This window comes from Montipora foliosa, chromosome 3 (genome assembly GCF_036669935.1).
Source record: "Montipora foliosa isolate CH-2021 chromosome 3, ASM3666993v2, whole genome shotgun sequence".
Taxonomy (NCBI): domain Eukaryota; kingdom Metazoa; phylum Cnidaria; class Anthozoa; order Scleractinia; family Acroporidae; genus Montipora; species Montipora foliosa.
The window spans coordinates 21,834,941-21,854,940 of record NC_090871.1 but is presented as its reverse complement, the minus strand read 5'-3'; the positions used below and the strand labels follow the sequence as shown (position 1 = coordinate 21,854,940).

The 20,000-nt window shown below is 39.4% G+C and overlaps 1 protein-coding gene across 13 annotated transcripts in view; it reads left to right on the top strand.

Annotated features, from left to right (window-relative positions):
- Window positions 1-11,540, top strand: part of LOC137994606 (G-protein coupled receptor 161-like) — a 36,569-nt gene extending 25,029 nt beyond the window's left edge. For 8 of the 13 annotated variants that reach the window (XM_068840217.1, XM_068840211.1, XM_068840209.1 and 5 more), the window contains one exon: window positions 10,052-11,540. In XM_068840217.1, coding sequence (XP_068696318.1) covers window positions 10,163-11,188 — 1,026 coding nt within the window. In that variant the 5' untranslated portion in view covers window positions 10,052-10,162 and the 3' untranslated portion in view covers window positions 11,189-11,540. Of the gene's footprint in view, window positions 1-5,372; window positions 5,512-6,557; window positions 6,687-7,844; window positions 8,141-10,051 lie in introns of those variants that run through there. The other 5 variants (XM_068840207.1, XM_068840214.1, XM_068840213.1 and 2 more) reach the window with 5 other exon arrangements.
- Window positions 11,541-20,000: the final 8,460 nt, after the last annotated feature.

Sequence of the window (20,000 nt, the reverse complement as noted above, 5' to 3'; positions counted from 1 at the left end):
GGGGGAGAATCCCTGTTCTCATGTTCCCTTAAAAGAATTGCTTGTGTTACTTCCACACTTGCGCACTTGTTCTCAGCCTTTTGATCGCTAAAATGGTTCATATGTTTCCTTATTCCCTAAGATATTTTGTCTTTATTCCTCTGTTCCCTAGTTCGTTTTCGCCATGTTCTTTTGTTCCCCAAAACCCCGGGGAGACCCTCAGTTTTGTATTTTAAGGAAAATTATGGTCGGTCATTCGCAATCCAGTTTAAAAGGTGCAGGGAGAAGAAAGCAAAGAGCGAAGGAATTAAATTAATCTGTTGTGGAAAGCGGCCTTCTTGATGAAGACAGTGCTTGTGAGCGTGTATCCTAACCTAATTTTTCGCGAAATTCACTTTCCTTTTTCTCCTGGTGCTCATATTTTATTCGACTCCGTCTGTCATGTCAAAGGATTTTCCCAAAAAAACACAAAGCCATAAAATCAAACATGTCTTGTTATCAATTTGTCATTTACGAGCGATAACTTTAACCAGCTGGATAACAATAACAATGGAAGACATGTGATTCAGTAATTCATTGTCGCATTTGGACCGAGGTGTGATTCCTCCGAGCGATTACTAAAGATAACCGCTCAAATATTTATAGAAAGAAAGCTTTTTTTCTTTCATCGCGAAGACCAAATATTTTCTTTTCCACCTTCAAGGAACTCAGTAAGCAAAAGGTAGGTAATTCTTCTGTGACGCACAATACTGGTTCTATTCAAACTCATTTTTTTAAAGAAAGCGTCTTTTTATCATACGAATTTCTGGCTGGGGTTAGTATCGTAAGTTGGAATCAGCTAAAGGAAATTCTCAGCCATTCCTTGGGGGTCTATTATTTCTCACAATTCTCGGTTACCTCTTTTTCTTCTCTCCATGTTTACAGTTTTTAATCTTCTGATATATAAGTTTATGAAAAGAGCTCTGAAGAACTTTTAGGCGTGCAGGTTTAACGGATAGAATTGTAATATCCCTGAAACAGCCTATTTGTGCGCAGGAAACTCAGGCAAAATTTATTTATCTCATCCAACAGTATTGAAATTGCCAATATTCACCTGCGAGTCAAAAAGAAACCGTTTCTTAGTCAACATTTAAAAATTTGCCGATTGGTTTATCCGGTCGGCCCACTTGGGAGAGTCGTGACATGACATTCAAAAGACATTAAAGTTAAACTGCAAAATATTCTAACATCAGTAATATTTTATGTTTATGACAGGCTATCAGATTTGATGAATTTTATCTTTAAAGAGAACTGGGGTTTGAAAACTGCTTGATTGTAGATCGGATTAGCAAATGTGCGCAAATGAAATAGCTCGATTCTCGCAAGTTCGATGTCAATTCAAACTAAACAACCTATGTGTGTGAATAAGAAAGTGACAGTGGCTTTACAGTTTTCGATCGATGAAGAGCAAAAATTGTGCTATAATTAATTCAGTATTTTAGTTGCAACCAAGAAAGTTGCTTCTTCACTGAAGGTATTGTATATATGTCGTCTTCAACGAGCAACGAAAATGGAAATAAAATGGAAAAAAAACTCGGTAGAAATTCAATATAGATGGCTTTTTATACTAAGTTAAAGCTCGTCTCGCCAAATCCACTCTTTGGGGCTTGGGAATAAGAAACTTCAGCTAAAACACTACGATATGGCTAAGCCACCATGTGTGTATAGGTCAAATGTTGCCCATAGCTGCCACTGACCGGATGATGTGCGTGTGCGCAAGCGTAAGGTACTTTGGTATCATTCGGGTACCATTTTGGCTTTTCAGCGGAGAGGTGAGGATGTAGAGTTGTAGCTGTTGTTGTTGGTGATGATAGCTGGTGATTTTGGTGAGCGTCTTTGAGTGTGTGTACAGAATAATGGTCGCCTTTTACCTGACACCTATTTGCACTTCTTTAATTAAAGGAAACGGACGCTAATAAGGGAATAACATGACTTTTTGAGGGAATATTGTTTATTTGCTCCCGCGTAGTGTCATTTGCGGCCCGAGCGCAAAGCGCTAGGGCCGCAAATGACACTACAAGGGCGTCTTTTGCGGCCCGCTGAGCGTGTGTTTTGGAGAGGCCGATTTTCTATTTGCCCGCGTATATTGATAATAATTACTAAAAATGGAAGCACCCTTTCCATTTTTAGCTAATTGGTTGAATCAGGAGCTCGTGACCGGGATCGACCAACTCCCATATTATGCCCATGTGATGGCATTTTTGCAGATCGATCTATTTGTAGACTACCTTTTCCGTAGAAAACAAAGGCAGTTCCGGTTCGGTGACTCTGTGACGTCAAGTTAGTTTCTCGTCTCATTCGCGGGAAATTTAGCCTAAGAATAAACCGGTCTGCGAAGACGCCGTGACAGGAATATAGAGCTGTCGTTCGCTCCTAGTAATGGGCTCCGGGTAGCATATAAATGGTCTCTTGCGCGGATAACATTGCATCACCATTGATGAAGACACGGGCCTAAGTATAACTTTATAAACTGCATTCGAATTTCTTCAAACCACAGTAACATCAAACAAGGGTGAATTAGATAAGAGCGTTGTTATGGCATGGGTGGACTCCTCAGCACAGTAACAAATGAGTCTACTTTTAGAACACCCGTTCCAGCGAAAATCATATGTCTTGTCGGTGAAAAAAAAAACGTGACAGAAGCAGTCACGCGTGACATGGCTTCTTCTGATTGGTTAAAATTGGTGGCCCTTTGTTTGTTTCGCGAGCAAAGTGTATCTGTTCTGGGGCAAGACCGCAAAGTGATAAATCAACACTCTTACCTAATTCACTCTTGCATCAAACTATGTCTGATGGACAACGCGGTTGCTGTGTGAACTTCAGAATGTAGTTGTCGTTGAAAAATTTCTTGGCAGACGACTACTATAATATCATGGTGTAGCACACCCTCGACACCTGAGATCTTCTCTTTTACTCATGTACATGTCTGACCATGCGCAGACATAATATCCGAGGCTTTGGTGACAAGATTTGACGTGGCTTATTTGTTTGTTGGGTGTGGGGTTGCGGAATTTCCATGCAGATGACCCCAGTTGGAATCCCGCCTTAGCCACTGCAGGCATCGCCACCAACACACACAGGACACTGGAGGAAAGAGGAGAATATCCATAAAGAAAATGCGGCTTATAAATCATACACGCATTATACACAGCAACGCAATCTTTTTGTTAAGTGAATTTTAATTTGGATAATTATGGTTTCTTTACTTTTTCTTTACAGTCTTGTTTAGTCAAAAATCAAAGTGAAACTTTTTACAAATACGTGTCAGTTTTCGGTACTCGATTCAATCCGGCAAAGTAAAGAATGAGTACAGTTGAGAGACAGTATGTAGTTAAACACTCTTAAGATATCAAATTGTCCTTTTTACTGAAGGATCTTGAATATCGACCTTGACTGAATTTTCCATTATCCGCCCACTGAAACATGTGAATCTTGTCAGGTGTGAGAATCGTGATTTCCTTGGGTCAAAACGCGGGGCGAAGGCAGGCGTCGAGGTCGAGATGTCTTTCTTTCTTTTTAATTTTTCCTTCATTTTTTGTTGTTGATTTTCTGTCCTGTCATTTGCGAATGATCGGGAAGTTCTTAGATTAAAAGACATCTTAGTTTTTTTTTTCTTTTTTGCTCTTAAAATCAAAGTTGGTTTTTGCGAATATCGAACTTTGCCTTTTTGAAAATCGGAGTTTGTTTTTAAAAATCGGAATTTGTGCTTGCGAAAATCTGACTTTGTTTTTCGAAATCAAGAGAGGATTCCCTCTTATCGAAATTTAGAGAATTTCCGGCTGAAATTGGAGTTTGTGTGGGGAATATACGTTGACTCCCAGAGGCACTGAAGACTTGCTCAGCTCCAAATTTAATGTTTACTTTTACAAGTGTACATGCGTCAGAAAAACGATATCCTTGATTACATGACGCGATTATAAATTTGAGAAATCAGACAAGCAATCGCTGACATTAAAACGAAAGAAAATAAAGTCACAATACTGTACGGGTACGCAAATGATCCCAGAACCGCAAATGATCCCCAAACTGTACCGCAAATGATCCCAGGTGGACCGCAAATGACCCCGGAACGCAAATGATCCCAATTTTGGACCGCAAATGATCCCGAAAAAAAAAAGTAAGGAATGGCATGGAGAATGGAATGATCTAAATAGAAAATTAATGCAAAGAGCGCTTATTTGTATTAAAATCACTTTGAATCATGGCTCACAACAGGTTTCTGCCTCAATATAGTTTTTCAGAAAGACTGAATTTTGTTTCTTACCACGCTGTTATAAATTTGCCATATTTAATTATCGGCAGTAAAGTCATCAACTTGGACGCAATTCTAAACCGATTGTGACCAGGGTCCATTTCTCGAACAATTCTGATCTGGCAACACACGCTGGGTTGTGCGCCATGATTCATTTGCGGACTCGTGCAGTTTCATGATGGTCATCACGCAGTCACGCAACTTTCACAACATTTGCTTTGTCGCAAAATTCGCGTTGTTGATTTTATCATAAATTTGGCTTCGGGTCTTTCTAGCCAATTGTAAACCCGTTTCCTTGACGTCCGAATTGAATTGGCTAGTAATGTCTGAATTTACTACAAAAGCTTGGTGTATGAAGACGTTGCGACCTGAATAAAATAATAATTAGCTTGCATGAAACAACATTGAGTCCGTCCATCACAAAGTCCGAATTTTAAAATATACTCCGATTTTCACAATGACAAACTCCGATGTTTCCAATTTGAGAAAACAAAGATGTCCGGCTCAGAGCTTCCATTGGTTTTTTCAGTAATTTCCACCATGAATGAAAGTCAGATCCCGATCATTCGAAAATAACAGTACAGGAGAATAAATACAAAAATTGAAGTAAAAAAAAAAAATTGGAAAGAAAAATGACATCCCGATCCCTGCCACCGGCCCCACGTTTTGGCTACTACCGATAAATTGTTTGAAAGTTAAAAGTCCGTACAGAGGTAGGTAGAGGATTTTGATGAGGCCATTTTCAGGTGTTCTTCAAAAGAAAATAATTAATTCGACAGGAAAAAAGCCACAGTTTTCATTTAGCTATTTTAGTCCTATTAATTACAGGAAGCTGTTTTCAACCCTTTTAAAAAACTTTAAATACTTGTTTCCATGATGGAAGGAGTAGACAAACTTCCGTTTCTTTTTTCCCATTATTCGCTCCTCTCTCAAACAAGGAAGGTACTCTACTTTTACTTCCTCGAACCAGCACGAAATTTTAGGGGCATTCGCCGCAAAATCTGATGACTTAATTTAAAGATTACCAATACTTGATGTAATATTTATTAGGGTATTGTCAATGCTGAGAAGCATATTGTGCGAGCAGGTTGGCATCAAGTTAACTTTGGCCCCAGATAAAGACCGTTTTGCACGCTGCGAACATCGGACAAGAAAACAGGTCCTACCTACATGTCTTACTATGATAACGGACTCTGCGCATCTCGTCTATCAGCTTATTCTGACTACAGCGCGCAAATTCAGTAAGCAAGCGAGAATTAATTAATCTTCATCATAATTATGTTCTTTGCGATTCTGGCCTAACGCCGAGGCAAGGATTTAGTAAGGTGCAATGTAAAATTTCATCGGTTGTAGAAAATGAACCGTAGGATTATTTTTTGTAGCGTAATTTTTTATATCCACCGAGTTATATATTTTCGTTCTATTTATACATATGAAACGTCTGACATAGTCTACATTACTGAGCCCCAGTTTAACCAAATACTCAGGTCCGAAACGACCCGAAATCTCTCTTTTTCACTTCTTCTTGTCAATGAAAGAAGCCCCGGTTTCAGCTTATAGCTTAATACACAGAAATTTTACATCTCACGGCACAAAAACCGATTTCGTATACTTCATTTTCTATTAAATCCTCGAGCGGAAAATTGAGGCTAATTCTTGCGAAAGTCTATATAAGACACTCAACAGCTTATAATTCGTTAGTTTTGATCACTATGCGTAATTTCTTATCCGATAATAACAGAATGGTAGAGGATTTCATCACATTCAAGTATGATAAACATAATATATTATAGCTTAATTCATGTATACGTTGGCTGGAGCAATTAGTTGTGTTTCACTTTGGCATCTCTATGTGTATTGTATTTGTCCTGCGTAAAAGGTGCGAAACTTCTGAGACAAATTTAGCTCACGGGAAATTTCAATAATTCCGGCCTCTTTTTCTGGTAGGTTGTAGAAGGAAAAAGTTGTGAAAAAATCCTTGAATAATTTAATACTTATGGAAAAATCTGGGTGTTTCACCGGTTTTGACATATTTTATGGATTATTTGGCCAAAGAGGAAAGATATCAGACGATAAAAACCTGCTCTGCGGGAAAAGAAATAAATACAGATGATATGTATATTAATTTGTATTTTCGTAAAAACTAAGGCTTTCTCCACTTCGCGTCACAAGTTGTGCTTTTGCCCGAGGTTGTGTAAAGCTAATGAAAGTGAAAATAAATATTCTTAGCGGTGACAAAATAACAGAAAACATCGCCTTATGGGTTGCGTTAATGTTCCAAAGGGCTAAAATTATCCGCCACCTGTTCGTCCTTCTGAATATTCACTTCAGTTTTCTAGGTCTTATGTGCCTTGTCCAAAAGGCTTAAATTCAATGGCTAAAAGCCAGTTTCATGGACGCCTGTCGGCATGATGAGGTAATCTACGTAACGGAAAATTTAAAAGTACCATTACGTATACTATATTAGCAAATTGAACTTAAAATCGCGGAAAAGCATGCAGAACTCCTTTTTGGCAAGCTTAACTTAACAAATCATCAGGACAAGTTGAACCAAAAGTTTTTGGTAGGAATACTTCGAGTTCTGCAAAAACCTTTGGGGTTTTTCATGATCCATTATCGAGTCATCTCTTCACTGCATCCCTATCGGCTTTTCATAAACGCAAAATTAAGCCCCCTTTCCTCTGTCGTGTGACGACTTCGTCTTATATATTGAACGTTCTCGGCTCCAGCGTTAATTAAAGTAAAGTCGCTTCGTCTTTTATGCAACAGCTTTCCTTCAGAAACTCCGACAGTTCCTCTAAAATTTCCCAACCCCTATTGCAAAATAGATCTGGAGTTAAAGCTATTATAACGTTAAGTATTAGAAACTACAATTGTTGCTCCAAAATTCTGAGCACATGCATGCCTTTCTAAATTAATTATCTGCTTTTGAGCACTGTACGACGTTGTCTCCCGAATGAATCAATTCGTTAGTCACGTTAAATATAACACCACATTTATTTTCTTTCATTCTTAGTTACCCATTAATTAGGGGAATTTTCAGTTGAGTTAAAGATATTATTATCGTTTTTCGAAAAAATAGTATAGTCTTCACCGCGCTCTTTTAAAAAATAATGCGAAAAGTAGGAAGTTTGCACTTACTATAATTTTGCTTAAAAATATTTGTATCAAGCCATCAACATCATTTATTTTCTTTTTAACTGTAATCCAAAAAGTAAAAAAAGCACTGGAAGGCGAAGAGAAAGGGGAACCTTTGTCATTTAATTCGTCTTTCAATAGATTAATTCGCAATCGTCCATTATTAAAGCAGCGCGCTTCGGTTAATGCCCTGTATTATTTTCACTTGGTTATACTATCTTCTCCACACATCAGAGATTCACGGGCGGCGAATGAGAAAAAAGCGTAAACCTTAATTAATAGATCTGCTATCGATAGCAGCGTTTGACAATCATACTTGCAAAGTACATTGCAAACGCCGGCGGATAGGAAAACTGTTAAAAGCAATTAAAATCCGCAGGCAATTCATTTGAATTAGATCTATAATGAATAATATATCATCAGCCAAAGATGGCAAATTAGCAATGTGCCACTCTAATAGTATTTTACAGTCATTTTCTCGGATGTTAACTGACATTTTAAACAGTGATAAATGGTATTTTGTGATCAAGGGACCTTTCTCGTGGCAGGCACATCGGAGTAAATGTCGTAATTGGCTTTTAGGCCAAAACAAAGGACATGAAAGCGAATTTGAATTTGAATTTGATAGCAGTTGCAGCTTTCTCCAGCATCAAGTTTCGTCTTAAAGAAGATCTGTTGCGGACATAAATGCATGCCGCTTACCTAGATACAGAGTCCACGACTTTGGTGAAAGTTTGTAGTTTTTATCGATTTCTTGCTTACACTACTCTATGCGTACTATATAAAGACGTGGTCTTCCTGCACAGACCAATTTTTGATGTAATTTTGCATACAAAAACACTAAACATAATTTGCGATTACAAAATCGCACGGACGCTGAGAACACTGCAAAGCATTTTTTTCTTGCGTTAGTAGAAGTAAAAATGATTGATGCAAGTTTATAGTTTTTTTCGTATCAAGTAATATTTCTCTTGGAATTTAGAATTGAGATGTAGACAACTCAAACAATACTGAAATAGACGCTGTTTCGGGAAATACGATGAATGAAGGGCATCGAACTTCAATATCGCCGTGACGATTCCATCTGTTTTTGGGTACAATGTATAAGCTATTGTAGCCTCAAAGGGCGCTTTCAACTGAACCTAGGGTTAGATAAATTATGCTCGAAAATTTGAGCATTATGCCTCAGAGCGTCACTCCTAAAATCATAGCATTATGCTCGACATTATGCTGGTGCAACAGCATTATGACCGGCATTATGCTCACGCAATAGCATTATGCCCAAAGATGCTGGCCGAATTTTGCACAAAGAAAAAAGACAAAATAGGGGCTGACAATTATTTACTGTCCTCCTTTTAAGGACGGTGCCTACTAATTCAAAGTTATTTTTGCCCCGATTTATGATCATGCAAGAAAGGTAGATCTTAACAAGTGTTATTGAAATCCAAAAAGAAAATTGGGGGTAACCACGCATTTTTCAAAGATAATTCATAAACAATATTTGTAAAAAGCTCTAAAGTACAAAGCAATGTATGGCGTTCTTTCTCAAATTGAAAATCAATTATCTCTACAGATCTAGAATGCATCGTTACCCCCAATTTTCTTTTTGGATACCAAGAGTACTTACGAAGATCTACTTTCTCTGCATAGTTTTAAACCGCACAAAAATATCCCTGTATTAGTAAGCATCACCGATAGGAAATCCGAGTATCTGGAGATGCGCAGAACCTATGCGCAATAACAATAGTAGGCACCGTCCTTAAATAACAACAACGTCTTTGAAATAAGGAAACATATCGTTGACGTCACCTATTGTCTTAATGAGCCAACCAGAGCCTCATTGGCTGACAAAACAAAGATTCTTTTGTTCCTGTGGTGGGCAAATTTGAATGACAAAAGCAATGTTTGTAAACAGATATCTTCCCTACGAGAATGCTCTCATTTGAAGCGCTAGCAGCAAGGTCAACACTAATTTCCATCCCTCGAACTGACATTGGACACTTCGTAACAATTACACTGCGCAATATCCCATGTTAGTATTGACCAGCTTACCACTGTAAAAAAGAATGAAAACAGGCAGAATTACAGCTTTAGTTCAACAAGAAATAGCGTTTCTAAGCTAAGCCGCGCTGATCTACAGTATTTAGGTCTGAAAACCCCGTTGAAGACGGTTAACTTTCAATTGTTTTTTGCTGGGTACTATTATGTCAATACTCTAAAAAATTCGACTTTCTGGGAGCTTGTCTCGTTAGTCTAGTGGATATCGGAAACTGCAAGGCGAAGCCATCGATCCGGGTTCAACTCTTTGCTTCACCTATTGTGAATCTTCTCAGCTTGTTTAAAATCTTTGCTTCGTTGAAGTAGATTTGAAGTCTAATTAGATTGTACGTCGTATAAGTTGAATAAAAAGGGAAATGTCAGTTTGAGGGATGGAAATAAGTGATGACCTAGCAGCAAGAGCTGAGGTAGCCAGGCCTTAACAGAAAACCAGACCTTCAACAAAGCCAAATAAGTGCATAAAGCAGCCAGAAAGCCCACCATAGGACATTTTTGAAATATAACCCTAACCCTAACCCTATTCCAAGCCTGACTTTCTTCATCATAATTGTCATTTTCCAATGACTTTGCTTTTTCTCACAAAAGGGCAATTCAAACTTCATGGAAACGGAAACTTTCAGAAAAGGCTCAAGTTTTCATGCAGGAACCCCAAATTGGAGAACCGTCTTAGCAGACTGAACAAACATCACTGTCGCCATGGTTACAATACTCGTTGTCATCATTATTTTGATGATCATTCTCACTGTTATTGGAAACACTACGATCTGTTACATCATCTACCGTGTGAGGCGTCTTCACTGCCCATCATGCCTCTTCTTGGTTAACTTGGCTATCAACGACATCCTGGTTGGAGTATTTCTGTTACCGTTTGGGGTCGCCTCGATAATTAAGAAAACAAGAGATGCGGAAAAGACAGACTGTGATACAATTGGTTACTTACAACATGCTTCAAGTTCAGTATCTGTTTTGACGCTATTGTCGGTCAGTATTGACAGATATCTGGCAATAATTGTCCCTCTAAAGTACAAAGGCTGGGTGACGAGGAATAAAACCGTTTTGTGTATTGTTGCTATTTGGCTTTATTCGCTAATTACTGCGGGTTTTCCGCTCCTAGGTTGGAGTAATTATCATTACGTTCCCGGCGTATGGCTATGCGAGAGTAACTATCACCAATCCATCAGCTTTACGTACTTTAAACTATCGACAATGTACGTCTTACCTTTGATTTCAATTATCTTTATATACATCAGCATACTTCGGGTTGCCTTGCGGCATTCCAGACAAATAGCCCGTGAAGTCGAAGCTCTGCGTCAAAGAGAACTTCCACCCGTTCTTGAGCCCGAAACAGAACGACAGCGGCCAGCGCCAGTGGTTTCAGGGCAATATTGCGTGCGCAAGCCACACTCCGCTCTTCGCGCTGATATAAAGACGGCGTTAACGTTGGCTTGTATAGTTGGAGTCTTATTTATTTCGTGGACACCGTATATGGTTGTGAATATCTGGTCTTTTCATTCAGGGAAGGACGCGCCGGTATTTTTACAACACATAGTGTCTGGACTTTATTATATTAATTTAGTCATCAATCCATATCTGTATGGGTATTTGAATAGAATTATCAAACGAGAATTCAAAACTCTTTGGACGAGTACCAGGAAAGCTTTGATTCAAATAAGAGTAAAACAAGTTCATCCTTCGGAGATATCGGTACCCACTTCAAAGTGATTGGTGGAAGCCGAAGAAGATAACCAAGTTGTCTGACTCTGTGATGTCATGGTCATAGCGACCATACGGGTCTGCACAAAAAAAGCAGTCATTGTTGTACAAAAGAACAGTTTCAACGTAAACAAAACATTTCTTTAAAAAAATCTGTTTAATTCTCTTTGCTTGAAAGACATTCTTTTTCTTGAATTGAGCGATATGGGTTCTATTCAACTTACTTAACCGGTCTGTTATTTGACAAATACTGTTCTCAGAAAAGCAAGACATAAATTCTATGAAAGGTGGAGTACCATTTTTATTTCTTTCATATATGCACAGCCTGATATAGGGAAATATACACTCACAGACAAAAGAAGCACCTGCTCTGGGTCTCTCTTCCTCCCGGAACACTAACTCAAATATGTCCTCTCGAACTCATTATTTATTATTCATAGGGTGATCAGTCAATTTGTCACATGCATGTGCTTTGAATCCCCGGTGAAATGCTGGGATTTATTTATTACAATTACAATTTCATGACCATAGAGCTAGTTTCAATCGATTGTCGTAAACCCAAAACCAAAGTAATTACTTTAGCCAATCAAGAAGGACGGAGACCATCCGGTAAACCAATAAAAACTCAAAGTAATCAGACGTAGCCGACACAAAGCGCGGGAAAATGTGCATGCGCGAGCCACGATTGGTTTTGGTTTCACTTCTGATTGGTTGACAAAGTGGCGCGAGAACTTTGAACCAATCACTGAATGAAGTAGAGGGTTTTTTAATTGAGTGTCGAAATTAATTAGTGAATTACATTGGTTTTGCGTTACTTCACTCAGTGATTGGCTTAAAGTTCTCGTGCCATTTTTTTTAACCAATCAGAGAAGAAACCAAAACCAATCGTGGCTCGCGTGTGCACATTTTCCCGCGCTTTATGTCGGCTACGTGTAATTACTTCGAGTTTTGATTGGTTTACTGGATGGTCTCCGTCCTTTTTGATAATAATGACCGAAGATTGTTTGAAAATGTTGATACTGAGGTTGCGTCTGGCAGTTTGTGGGCCGAGTCTGTAGTTCCTGTTCCCTGCTAGAAGAAGTCTCTCACTCGGCTGCTAGCAGGGAATCGTCCCTTTTTATGATTTGTGCCTGAAAAATCGATTTCTGACACAAGAAATATGATTTTCTATAAGATAGTGTGATCCATGATGAAAAGGTATATGAAATGAAGCATATATGAACTGCGGATATGAAATCAAGTGAAGCTATGATCTTCGCAGTTATGAGCGCAATTTTTGCAATTGCGTAGAGAAGCCTGAAAATTTCAGGACTTCAACGGGGTTTGAACCCGTGACCTCGCGATTCCGGTGCGACGCTCTAACCAACTGAGCTATAAGGCCACTGACGTTGGGAGCTGGTCATTTGTGGGTTCTAATGGTCCCGAGAGGAATGAATCAATGATGAAATGGTATGTGAAATGAAGCATATATGAACTGCGGATATGAAATCAAGTGAGGCTATGATCTTCGCAGTTATGAGCGCAATTTTTGCAATTGCGTAGAGAAGCCTGAAGCCTGAAGTCTTTTTCTTTCTCATATATGCTTCCAAATGACCAGCTCCCAACGTCAGTGGCTTCATAGCTCAGTTGGTTAGAGCGTCGCACCGGAATCGCGAGGTCACGGGTTCAAACCCCGTTGAAGTCCTGAATTTTTCAGGCTTCTCTACGCAATTGCAAAAATTGCGCTCATAACTGCGAAGATCATAGCTTCACTTGATAGTGTAATCCCTTATACATTATCTACCAATTTACATATTAATTTACATATTTCCCATTTCACGTGGGGGCTTCTAGTTTCACAGGTGAATTAAGGCCTGGGCCCAGATCAGTTGTTTTTAGCACAGGAATCTTCTCAGCTAAACGGCAACACTTTTTATCATTTTCTGGTGGCTGGATTTCCTTTTATGATGTTAACACTGGTAAATCATTTCTCTTCTTGGACATTTCAAGATAATTTTAAATAAATGTCCGAAAAAAGAAATCCTTCTCCACAGGGGACTGGGCACTAGTAAAAAATGGGTCCAGCTTAAGGCCCATGTCTTAATTTACTTGAGTTGCCTCCTCGGGCAGAGGCCAAAACCCTGCAGGGGCAACAACACAAACCAAATTTACGCGACAAAACAATGGTCGAGCATATATAATTAAAGTTACCTTCAAACTGTTAGGCTGAACCGTAATCACAATCCATTTTAACCTTCTTCAATTTTGCCCAACCCTGCCTCGTTTTGCATTTCTTGTTTTATCCAAACCTTACTTCATTGTTTTGTGTAGTTATTTTTAATTTTCGCTTGATTTAGTTGTTAATTTTCCCAGTCGCTGAATTTGGCAAAACGTCGTGACACAGCTCCTTTAACTAAAGCGCTTGTTCGATAACCAGTCCGATCCCTAATTAGCTTCTCTTCCACACCTGGGTAAATAAGCTGGATACACTGACAAGTTACTCCAAGGCAATGGCTAGTCCTGCGCCTAAAGCCTGCTTCTTTAAACATCAAGGGTAGCCTGTTATTGAGCGATTGAGCGTGTTAATTCCCACGGGCAAAACACGTAAAATTTGGCTTTAAGTAAAACGCTGTTATTTCGTTAGGAATAGCTTGCACTAAACCGAGATATATGTGATATGTTTCATCAAGACAGCATTCGAGTTTCCCGTTTAAAGGATGACAAACATGCTTCATGTTTTTCATTACTTATATAATATCAAATCACCCCTAAGCTGCATTTTCCGAGCTACGTTTACTGGACATGGAGACAAAAGAAACAAGCCAAGTTTGGAGTAAACTGGTTGTAGGCCTTCACCTACAGCCGTGTTTTAATCAAGTAACAAAAAATTTAGTTACAAGAAAATGTTACAAATTTTGATAAACAGAAGAATGAGTAATGCCCAGTGAAGGTGAGGGCTAAATAATCGCCTGCAACACAATAAAAGACTAATTAAATTGAAATGAAAAATGGACAGGTGAATGGGGAGGCGGCGGGATTTCGAAACACGTCTACGCTTGAAGAAGGTTAGCGAAGAATGACGCTTACTTGATGCCAGGCCATTAAGCCAATATTTGCAGCTTTTAGAATCTCTGTACGGTGGCCAATTTACATTATCAACTCCGTTGATAAAACCAAAAAAAATTTTTGTATATACTACTTCCCCACCGACGCAGCACCACAGTTTCTTTAGAAACTACCCCTCTACTAAGCCAATAGTAAGTTGTCGAATGAATTCCCTTGAGCCTCCAGTCACTTGCCAATGTTATGTTTCACTGTATTACATAATCACTAGCTTAGAAACGAAAAACGTACAAGCCGCGAAAAACATAAAAATTATATTTGCGAGCAAATATTACATTTACTACGCATGACTCGTATCTCAAATCGGTAAGTCTTCCGTGAACGTTTTTACGGGAACCCGGTTTTCGCATCTCCACAAAAACTATTTGATTTGATTTGCGTTTATTTATTGATTTCAGTTTACAGTGTCTCCAATTAGTGCTCCAGCGGATTTGGGGCAATTTTCCGCCATTCCGTTTTTTTAGGATTTGGAGTGATTTTCCATCATTCCGTGTTTTAGGGTTGCCCTTTCATAACGTCATTGTAAAAACCGTCTATATATTGCAATCGCTTGCGTTTGGCAAAAGGTTTCCAGGTTTCACAAGCCTATTCTAACAAAGGTCTCACAGAGTACAGTGAAGAGTGTTCATAGTAACAATGGGTTGTTTTCAAGTTACGTCATCGCCGCCATGTTGGTGGACGCTGGAAAACAAAAGATCTGTCATTATCTCCTTTTGTTCGTCCACAAGCAATTTAAACATTGTAGCATTGTTATCTGTGTTCACCTATGGGGAGCTTTAGCAACGACAACGGGCACGGCGCCGGCAACGAAAACGTCACAAATTTGTATATTTAAGCCTGGTTTATACTGTGACATAAGCATAAACATAAACATAAGCAATAGCTGTGTAAACCGGGAGTGACATAAGCATAAGCATAAGAAAAAGGAATCGTTTCCATTTTCTTATGCTCATGCTTATGTCACGTTTATAACTGTGTAAACCGGGGGCAACATAAACATAAGCATATTAAAGACCGAAGTGTCAACTGTTTTTATGCCAAAGGATATTCGAGTTAATAATGGCTAAGACGGCGTCCGAAGGTACTGTTTTTACAAGAAACTTGCTGGGGCGGTTCGCAATTTTCGTGACTCACTCCAAGCCAGCAGTGTCCAGTCCCCCTCAGCCAAATCCCATTCTGCCCAGCCTACCCACTCCAGTAAATTTCATAGATTAGGTTTTCTTCTTGACGGGTATATCCCTTCCACTGCCGCATGTTTATTATTAGATTTTACTTGGGAATTTCCACTGCATTTTGAAGGGTAACGAGTGTCGTCCCCTGCTAACAATTTGTTGTAAGCTTTGGAAAATCTATTAGTAGTTGATGCTAAAGTTAAGAAAGTGTTCGAAGCCCATAGGCTTGCTGGTCCTTTTCTATCTCCTGCAATGTCTCCCTATCACTAGACTCCATAAAACAAGTTGTGTTTCTTCCATGTAAAAACTCTTCTGCTTCCTTTTTTCCGCCGACTATGTTTTTGTTTTGGTTTTTTCAACGTAAATGATCGCTACAGCATTTCTCAGATCAAATATCCATGCAAAAGAGAGTTATTGCGTGATAACTGTCCTGTGAGTTTGCACCATGTGACGTAAATTAGCCAATAAAATCGCCCGAAATTTAATGGGTGGGTTATAAAGTAGGATATGTAAGCAGAAAACGTTCGCAATTCAGGAGGATTTCATTTTTGCAATCTTTATAGGTACATCTAATCGCATTTTCCGAGCGCAATTAATTATTAGTATTTTCAAAGTTTTCACAGCGACAAGGACAATTTGGAAAAAAGTTGAAAATACAGACGTCCAGACGTCCGTACGTACGTCCACCCTTCCATGTATGCTAATGTGACCAGTATCATGCTAGTTTACAGCTCACATCTTGATATTGGACATCCATGGTTTGATCAATAGACACCTGTCAAAACAAGGTATCTACTGATCAGTAGCACGTGTCCATATCGAAGGCTCAAGCTTAGAGCTCACCGAGGTCAGCTGTTTTTTTGAAGTTGACAGCTGACCATGTACTGGTTTTCGATTGGATTGTAGGTTCAACTCAGGTTACCTCACCTAAACATAAGCGAGGCTTCATTTTTTGTGCGCTTTTTCTTCTGGCTCGACGCGGCTACACGGCCATACTACATCAACTATAGTGTTTACACAGTCAACGCTTTTCGTGTTCAGGTGGAAAAAGGTTTGGAAGATGTTTTCTCTCTGCGTTTTTCGCTGGTTTCAATCCAGCTTGACATATCATGATATTTGTGGTCCACACTGGTGGCTACGCAGTTATCGAAGTCAAGCATCGGAGGGATATATAAACTTAAAGTTGTTAATGAGTGTCTATTTTTAATTTGCTTAGAGGTGCTTTCTTCTCTATATTGCAATTTTTGGCATACCTTTAGAACCTCTGTTAAGGTTAACCTTTTTTACTGGGTTGCCAGTATTCCCAGTCGGAAAATGGGTAATATTTCGACGTTTCTTTTATTTTTTTCCGTGTTTGTAAGTCTTGCCTGTCACTCCCCTGCTAAGTGGTGTCTTTGTGCATAAAGTCTTCTGTGCGTATTTTAATCAGGGAAAAATAATTGGATTTTTTGGACTTGGATTTTATTGAAATGATGTGAAAGATTTAGATATGTGGTTTATCACATAAAGAGAAAAATTGGGAAGCCCGTTCAGAGTCGCGACAAACACGCTCCCATTCGGTTAAAGTTCAATTCAATAAATCATTGCTGTCATTATAAATAGTGCTTAAAGGCCCACCTTCAACCGACAAACATTGCGTGCCACGGAACAATTTTCATATACAAAAATTCAGCCAAATTTGAAATTTTTCGCCGGAATCAGATCACTGCGATAAGCAATGCAAATTTCCATAACACAAACAAACGGTCGAAAAGCTTGTCGGTTGAAGATGGGCCTTTAAAATGTATTTTATATGTGGACAAAAAAGTATTTTAATCGGGAAGAAGATTTTCGTGTAATTTCGCTTGCTCTGAATAAGCAACTGTCAACCAATCAGGATCAAGTAACCATGCCCTATTGATTACCAAAAGTGTCCTCGTGATTAAGGAAGAATGCCCTCCGCCTTAGCCAATCAGGTTTCAGTAATTTTGCCCCGTATGTGATAATACAAAGTAAACACATTTTGGAATTAACGAGGTGAGGTTTTGTCATGTGCGATTCATGTGTGTTCTCTTTAAAATCCAGGTTTTGAATACATAATATTGACAAAAAAACCTTAAAAAATTGAGACAGATATTTACATTCCAGCAGGACTTCCTTATACTTTGTCGCGAAGTTTCTGGCCATCACAGCATTTCCCAGGCACTCTTTTAAGACGTTCACGTCTGTTAGATCATATATGGTGCACTTCCTTGCCACTGCAGCGATAACAAATTGGCAAATTCGCAAACCTGTTTCACCCCTGCTCTCCGCCAACTGCTTGTAATCTTGAGACGCTTCCTGGGTGGCTGAAGTTGATATAAAATGCGATTGGTATCCCGGCTTACTGCCACAGTTAACGTGGGATAGTACAGTTTTATCGAGTGTCTTATCTTTTGGTTTAATGTTGTTGGGATCCCCGTCATCTCGTAGCACCCGATAAACTGATGTCGGCATATCCCGCAAATCCCCATGGAACTTATGCTTGTGTGGAACTTGTCCCTTCCCGCGAACATCCCGAGCTTCTTTATGGCCTAAAGTAAACTGGCCTGAAATTGAAGACAAATAAAACACATTCACGTTATCTAACAAACCTCATCGCTGAAGTTTGTTGGCACACCCATCACCTAAGCTGAAGATTAGTTCTAGCAAACCTGTTCAACAAAGTATCAGTACTAGGTAACAATATATTCTTTCAGACGGAGACCACCTACTCCTACTGCTAACTGCTTTTAAGATGAATTCTTGGAGTGATATAATCTAATTACTGAAAAAATTAGCAAAGCAAGAGTCTTTCATTTTCAAAACCACGGCCACATAACAACTGAAAATGATTTTCCAGCTGTGTAAATGACATTTTGATATAGACTGATATAAATTTGAGAAAAGATGGGCCGATGTTTTTCAAATTTACCCAAATTCAATCCATTTCAATCCTCTCCAGTTTTGTCCATCCATGTCCCTTCTTGGCTTCCCTGTGTTTTGTTAGAGTTCTTCTATAGTTTGATATTTTAGTTAATTCTATGACCATTCGATCAGTGCTAAAATTGCCTAAAGTTGCGTGATAAGCACGCGCGTTTTTGAGAGGCGAACGGCAACCGGAAGTGAACATTTCGCATGTCAGGACAGTGGTATCTCCCAGATTTTAACTAATCATCTCTAATGGAGAAACGATACTTAGCAATATAAATATGGTTGTGTGAAGACAAGTTAAAAGAGAAAACAACTCACTTCCGGTTGCCGTCCGCGTCTCAAAAACGCGCGCGTTTAATGTGACGACGCGTGTGATCTAAAGAGGAAATCGAAGCGTCCCAAAAATCCATTAGGCTGATTTAGCAACAGAACGGGAACGTCAGTGGCGACGTTGCGCGCAGCAAAACTACCAATGAGAATTTAGAACAGAGAAGAAAAGAGTGGAGTCTATTCTATTCTGAATTTTCATTGGTGTTTTTTCTGCGCGCGCCGTCGCCACTGACGTTCCCGTTCTGTTGCTAAATCAGCCTATTAAATCACTCAGGACAACGCAGAAAATAGTAGGTGAGTGAACTTTATTTATCTCGCTGTCCACAAAATGAGTTTTCGAAAAGAAACATCGCGATTTGAAGTTTTTATGGAACATTTTCCTCGATTAGTTGAATCGGCCGTTACAACTGTCTCAAAATTGAGAGCTTAAGCACGCGCGTTTTTGAGACGCGGACGGCAACCAGAAGGGGGCTTCTCTACGCAATTGTAAAAATTGCGTTCATAACTGCGAAGATCATAGCTTCACTTGATTTCATATCCGCAGTTCATGTATGATTCATTTCATATACCATTTCATCATTGATTTATTCCTCACGGGACCATTGGAACCCACAAATGACCAGCTCCCAACGTCAGTGGCTTCATAGCTTAGATGGTTAGAGCGTCGCACCGGAATCGCGAGGTCACTGCTTCAAACCCCGCTGAAGTCCTAAAATTTTCAGGCTTCTCTACGCAATTGTAAAAATTGCGTTTATAACTGCAAAGATCATAGCTTCACTTGATTATCAACTCCGTTGTAAGGCAACTTATTGCCCCGTTAACTCTAGTTTTCCTACAATTCGTATAAATCTTTCGGTCGTATAAATCTTTCGGCGGTGGAGGAGAACAGCAGGGCAAGGAGGGAATCGGAATCCATCTCGTTGCCCTGCCTTGTGACGGTGCTCCAACAAGAAAGTCTCAAAAACAACTTGGACGGCCTTTCTCTTAAAAGATCGACACGCCATCTCCAAAGCAGGAGAGGGCAGGCACGAGAAAGTGGCTGCGCGAAATCTGGTTCGAGGAGGAGCGAGCGATCCAGATTTCCAAATCACAGCCCCCTTTGATACTTCATTGGAACCTCGGAAATTTAAGTCAAACAGCTCGTTGAAATACTACAAAAAGGTTTTCGCTGTAAATGCGCGTAATTTAAAGCCGTCGACCCCAGCCCTTACCGCGATAATCGAAGAAGGTCATTGACAATCCTAAACACGCATGCGTGCTTGAACGCTCTATTCGATACTTAGTCG